Source organism: Elaeis guineensis, chromosome 4 (assembly GCF_000442705.2).
Source record: "Elaeis guineensis isolate ETL-2024a chromosome 4, EG11, whole genome shotgun sequence".
NCBI lineage: Eukaryota > Viridiplantae > Streptophyta > Magnoliopsida > Arecales > Arecaceae > Elaeis > Elaeis guineensis.
Window position 1 is genome coordinate 45,368,130 of NC_025996.2, and position 6,735 is coordinate 45,374,864.

The 6,735-nt window shown below is 38.5% G+C and overlaps 1 protein-coding gene across 2 annotated transcripts; it reads right to left on the bottom strand.

Moving 5' to 3' along the window:
• Positions 1-1,411: 1,411 nt before the first annotated feature.
• LOC140857513 (DUF724 domain-containing protein 6-like) lies at positions 1,412-6,735 on the bottom strand. Of its 2 annotated transcripts, none has more exons than XM_073256503.1 (6): positions 6,165-6,735; positions 5,240-5,659; positions 3,433-4,146; positions 3,276-3,339; positions 3,088-3,174; positions 1,412-2,918 (listed from the first exon to the last, which is right to left on the bottom strand). In XM_073256503.1, exons 1-6 carry the CDS (start codon positions 6,639-6,641, stop codon positions 1,948-1,950), a joined length of 2,733 nt encoding a protein of 910 aa, XP_073112604.1. In that variant the 5' UTR covers positions 6,642-6,735; the 3' UTR covers positions 1,412-1,947. The 2 variants fall into 2 exon arrangements, with proteins under 2 accessions (XP_073112604.1, XP_073112605.1); XM_073256504.1 differs by having other exon boundaries at positions 2,992-3,174; positions 6,165-6,734.

A 6,735-nucleotide genomic window follows, 5' to 3' on the forward strand; every position in this document is an offset into this window, starting at 1 on the left:
TTGGTTTGGATCGATTATTCGATTTTTATTTTTTTATAATTTTTTTTATTTTTAATTATTTATTTTTGATATAATATATTCAAATAACTATTATCGATTTATTATTGATTTGTTACATTATATTTAATTAAATTTAAAATATATTATTTGATAATTTATTATATTAAAAATTAATAATTAATAAATAATAATATATTAATAATTGATAAATAATAAATCGATAATAAACAAAATGTAATATATCAAAATCACATTATCTACAATACAAACAAGCAATCAAATATCAAAATAAATTATAATAATAGATCAAATCTAATATCCAACCATCCATCCATGTAACCAACAAGTTTTTAAAATAATAAATAAAATAAATTTAAATTATGATTTCGATTTTTGGTTTAAATTTCAGATTTTTCAATTTTTAATCGAACCGAATCAAAAACTAAAATTTTTGAAAATAAAAACTAAAAATCAAATCAAACTATATTCGATTCGATTTCGATTCGATTTTTCGATTCAATTCGAATCGATTTTCGATCTAAAATCGAATTATGAACAACCATAACCAAAATTGTCTTTCCTAATATTACATAATATTCCATTTAATCACATACAAAGAAATCAATTTGGCTAATGATAAGCTGAAGAAGATAGAATAAATACAAGCATAAGGGTTGGCAATAAGCCACATTATTGCAGTAAGAACCTATAACAACCCACATTATCATTAAGCTAAGACCGGCTTCCAAACGCACCTCATTGAATTTCTATGATGACATAGTCATTAACTTCTACGATCTTTCTTCAAATCTTGATAAAAATAATAATATTATCATGAACTAAAATTTTTAATATCAAATATTATTTATTTTTTCATAATCACATCACTTTAATATAAGAATAGCTCATCATTCTAATGCGAGAATAATCCTTAAAATTAAAAAATATTAGTTTACTCAAAATGACTTTTTTGCTACACCCAATATGTTGGAATTTCCTCCAAGTCCTTCAATGACAAGATAGGCGAGCTGGTCATGGATGCAATGCTTATCATTGTGCTTATAGAGATTGCACTTTTTTTATTTTCATATTTTCCTACTCATCTTTCAAAAGAATCTTAGGAATCACATATTATTACTGATAGTGACTAACGAGCATTTCATATATATTCGTATACAATCTTAAACCATATAAAAAGAAAATGTAACACCACCAAGTAAAATGATGAGGCTCAACGCTTTCTCCAGGCTTGTAATTTATCTTATCTTCTTCCATCTTATCAATGATCTGAAGCTCCAAACGCTAAAACTATCCTCTCTGGAACGAACCAACTCAAACGGAATTGAAAAATCTCTCCAATGAATTGTATATTCATGTAGTTCCGACAGTTTTAGCTTAAAGAAATCACAGCTAGAAAATTAAAATATACATACATCCAATGCCTAATTAATGGTTTACAAATACGCAAACACTGCAGTGCGCTCTCTCTCTTTAGAGACGCTTTGTGGTATCGTGTACTGCCTTCCACCAGTTTCAGCACTCGAACCATATGAAGCTACCAATCAATGCAGACAAACATCGAGGCATGAAAAATGACCTCCTTGTATGCATATCTTGGAAAGAACTCAAAAAACAAACTTTTTAATTACCAAAAAACCTTTTTTCGGCAATAGGTTTCCCACAACAGAGATACCAAATAAAATAGAGGTTTAAGAACGGAGCATCCAATCTGAACTGCCTTCAGATTTCTGTTACATTGTAGGAACCTTTCAGATATACCTAACTAAGACGACGGTAGTTCACTTGACCAAAAAAAACCATTTAAATGGAACTTGAGATGTATCACGAGACATCGAGAAGTGAAGATAACGAAACGAAGAGCTTCCAATCTGAACATCATATTTACACAAAAGTAGGAAACCCTTGGTTGATGTGTTCGAGTTACCTTCACCATGGAGCAACTACTGTAGTATTGAAATGACGTTCTACCGAACGATATGCTTCCTCAGCTTCCTGCACATCCTTTTGTAATTTTGATATCTCGGCATCATTAACTTTCATTTGCATTATGACCACCTCTCTGCTCTCCCGGAAACGGGTTAGATTTTGCTCCACTTCCATGATAGCTTTATCTAATTGAACAGCTAATGCACCAAGCCTGTCATTATCACCTTTTCTCTCTACAATCTTTCTTTCCAATTCTGCTTTTTTACTCTCAGATTGCCTTTGACTACTTTGCATCTCCAGCAACTCCTCTAGGCAGGCACGTAGACGTCCAACATCAAAACCATTCGCTTCCAAGGGGCCAAGAGCCTTCAACCTTTCTTCAAAAATGGATATGTTATCAGCAATGTTTAATTTGTGAATGTTAGCTGCTAGGTTTGCAAATGATACCATCAGACCTATGGCCATTCCTTCTCGAAACTCCATAGAGTACTGCTCCAATGGGCGGAAATGTGGTTGTTGCGGCATTATATGGAATATATCCATCGCTTCGATTGATTCCCACATAAAAGAACTCTTCACAAATGGCAATATTACCTCTTTCGAAGATGAACGACTGGATGATGGATCAAACAAAGCCTCCCTGTTCTCATCAGAAGTTCTATTTGATGGTGACTCACTGGGATTAAGAGCTTCACATGAAGCAGCATCATCTTTCTTGGAAACAGATACAAGAACTCCCTCTTCAGCGCCAATTGCTGCCTCCTTATGATGAGAATCAAAAGTTGAGATTTCATCAAGCCTAGCGCAGAATGAGCTTGCTAACATGAATGACGATTGTTGTGTTGTGGAAACGTTGATTGGTATATCAACTTGAGTTAATAATTTTATCTGAGGCATAGTCTGTCTGTCTTCCAATACATCAATATGTTGATCAGTTTGACAGATGCTGACAGCATTACTAGTTGGAGAATCTGCAAGAGAAAATGGAAAGCATCAGAGAAATACTACAAACATGTAAATTTCAATATTATTATTCAGAAATACCCTGCATATTCACAAGAAGTGGGGGATCTTTGTGCCCTGTTGCTTCATCATGATGACCATGTGCTTGACTTTCAACAGATGCATCACCAGACTGACCTTGATTTGATTGCTCAACTTCTTGCCTCCCAGGTTCTTCTTCAGCAACTTCCTCAGGCAAATCTTCTGCTTGTTGCGATTCTATGCCTGCAAGTTGAATGAGCAGTTTTAAGCTACAGGGAGCATAATGTGTTAAACTTAAAAACAGCAGCATCTGCAGACTATAGAGGCATGCATGTGAATGATACTTCTCTTTGCAGGCCTGCCTCTCTTCCTTGTCCTCATCTCCTCCTCTGACAATTGTTTCATGCTCTGGGAACAAGGAGAAAAAAGAGTAATCGGAAAATTGAATCATGAAGTCCAAACATAATTATTATCAAACTAACTACAAAAGTGAGGTCTCACAACAATTTCAGGGGACTTTTTCTGTCGATGTGGGGCCCGAACAGCAAGCTTCTTTATTCGCTTCATAGATCCCACTCTAGGACCACGGGAACCTTTACAACTTCCCCATTCTGTAATCGGGAGGAACTCGCTGGCGTCATCATCAACCGGAGAATGGTTGAAGCCAGATTCTTTTGATTGATGTTCAGATCCCTTGTACATAAATTCAGAAGGCTCATTCCTCCCGGTTAATAATTTAGTTACACCATTCATCTCAGTCATGTTTTGCCCATAATTTAGCTCCATTGATAAGGGATTTTGTAGTAATTTTATTGCAGTCTTCTCAGGAGAGGTGCTTTCAAGACGATGCCGCACATCCAATGAAGAGAGGCTATCTTCTAGCAATGGCTTAGCAACTTGGGTTTCCACCTCCACCCCCAATGGAGTTTTTGAAGAAAAACGATCTTGTGAGTGTAACTTATAATCAAATAACTTTCCTTGCTTTACTTTTCTGCAAGGTTGAGATGAGCTCATCTGACCTTCAGTGTCCAATCCTTCAGTCTTCTTACGCTTCCAATGCAGAACACCAGAAAGAGGAACACATGGGACACCATCATCATCATCACTTGATGTTGTTACTGAAATAGGAAGACTAGATCTTTTGCCAGCATGAGATTGCCTTCGAGGTCCAGCAGACCTGGCTCCACTGAGCATTGGTGATTTTCTATTCTTGTCCTGAAATTTGAAAAGAAGAGGCCAACAAACAATTAGGAGGTGCTGAAAAAATTCCACACATTCCTAAGCAGAATGATTGCACCAAGATGCAAATATCACTGCATGAGAGACTCAACCACAGGAATAAGAAATCCTATTATACATGACCATGGATTAAAATGTTCATTGCCATGCTTGAACAACCATGTATTTAAAGTAAAATCATCAACCACTCCATTGAATTACTAACATGTCATTTTCTTCTAACTTTGGTGTAAACCTGCACGTCGTTTCCGGTTATATAAAAGCGGAAAGAATTTCTCTTAAAGATTCTAGCTTCTCTCTGTGACAGAGACACGACCCAGGAAACTGACAGGCTTTCATTTGTTAATATATATACTAGCAGTCTAGTATAGATCAGGCTTCCAATTTAATTCTAATGGCAGATTAGAATCATTGCTGGTACAAATACTGACTCTTTCAAACCCACAAAAAAGCAAATTGTACTTGAAAATCTAGAAAATGAAAAACAAAACAAAAACAAGAAATCAATTTATGGTGATCGAGAGTTTCAGAGTTTTTAAAAAATCCAACATGCCTAGATATCTCAGCTTTTATGTCACAATCAGTGTATCTAAATAGCGGCCAATAAAGTCAGAACAACATCGACTATCATCTTAGCATTGTGTACAGTAGACAAAATCCATGAAAAAACCACAAGTTAAAATACTTTAAGTTGATCATAACATCTTGGCTGATGTCATGGGACATCCAGGTGATATAAAAAGAGGATGAGTTTATCCAAACATGTATGATCTCATGTCCACATCAATGCAGTGTACCGTATCGTATTTGTATTGTATTCAATTGTATTCTGTGGTTACAATCTATATCAGCGAGTGACAGCAGTATAGACCTATAAATCATCCAAAATCTGGGCTGCTATGGAATCCCATGTGTCACATTGCATTGCTGGAAAGACTCCGAGATAATAAATATTTTGTAGAACATATGCAGGATTGAATTGTCGGATATAGGGAATAGAAATAAGACAAGGCATTGAGAGGCCGACATATGAACAATAAGAAAGCATTAACTTGAAGCAATGCAATACCTGGGAGGAATAGCTGATCCACTGCCCATCCTCCCATACCTGGCAGGATCTCATTTCAGAATGATTAAACTCCATCTCCTCATCATAGTGCCTCAACCTGACAATGTACTTTGACCCATTAGGAATCTGAGAAACAACTCCTAGCAACCAACCGCCATGGTAAAGCACCTCAACAACATCATGTAAGCTGAAATTCTCATCTTCTGATGCAAGGGGAGGTGCAGGCCTAATGTATTGAGCATCAACAATCTCCATTGACAACTCTCTGTCAGTGACATCTCTCAGGGTCTTGTAATCCACCAAAAATATGGACTTGCTGACCACACGTCCAATCGTAGCAGCAAACCAAGTCCCATAGTTCTCTCTTTCCCGGCTAACCTCGACCTGTGCTCCCACACTGAACAGTGGCTCAGCCACGTCCTGTAAGGTGAAAATATGTAAGCCAACTTCGGCCTTTCACATAAAATCTAGCGGTTCCCATTGTGAAAAATATCTAATTTGCCTTCTCAATTATGTGCACGCAGTGCAGTTAGAAGTGAATTCAATGCTACAGCAAAACCACAGGAAATATATAATACTCAAACGCGTTTCCCATGCAACCAAAAGTTAATGGGAAAGATATGGATTAATGCACCAAGAACAATAACTAAGCAGCATCGCAGCGGTACCTTTACGGGTTTTCATGTAGCTTCCCATGCCTTCTGTCCATGGATTATCATAACACAGCAAAGATGGGAATTTTAGACATTTCCCGAATACACATCACTACTTAAAGTATCATAACATACCAACGGTCCGAATCACTAATTATAGAATCATAACATACCAAAGATGGAAACTTTATACCTTTCCCAGCCCATGTCATTGACTATAGTTTCAAAACGTCCCAAAGATGGCAACATTTTATCAACGGTGAGACGTTTACCTGGTCTCGAGCGACGATCCATCGTCCACGGACCCATTCCAGCAGCGGCCGGATATCCGACGGCGGGAAGTCCATCACCTCTCTTGTGTTGGGGAAGGACACAGTAAACCTCCCAGAATCCTCGCCGTGAAGCCTGGACACCACCCCTGCCCACCACCCATCATTGTGAAAAGCCTCGACACGCTGGTATACCTGGTAATCGGCGGGGGAGGGTGGCGGAGGAGGCGGGGGGCGGACGTGGGAGCGGCGGACAATCTCATGGAGGGGTTCGGAAGGATCCGCATCGGAAACGAGAGAGACGTACTCGACGGAGTAGCGGCGGCGTTTGAGGGATCGGACGATGGTGGCCTCGTACCATGCGCCGCGGAATCCCTCGTCATCGCTGCGCACCTCAACTTTGGCCCCAGCGCCGAAGCCCCCGCTGGAGGTCCTCCCACCGCTCGAAGATTCTCCTCCTCTCCGAGCCCTCCGTGCCATTAGGCTTAGGGTTTGGGTTTCGGGCGAGATTTTTCCCTTCAGGCGGAAATGGAAGAGGCAAAGACCCAGAGGAGGTGAGGTGAAGTAATAATGG

Excerpts from the sequence above, each read along its gene's own strand:
- LOC140857513 (XM_073256504.1), bottom strand. The coding sequence starts at position 6,641 with ATGGCACGGAGGGCTCGGAGAGGAGGAGAATCTTCGAGCGGTGGGAGG. Across the intron at positions 5,660-6,164 it reads GGATCGTCGCTCGAGACCAG|GACGTGGCTGAGCCACTGTT; the intron begins GTAAACGTCTCA and ends TTCACCTTACAG. Across the intron at positions 2,919-2,991 it reads ACTTCTTGTGAATATGCAGG|ATTCTCCAACTAGTAATGCT; the intron begins GTATTTCTGAAT and ends TTTCTCTTGCAG.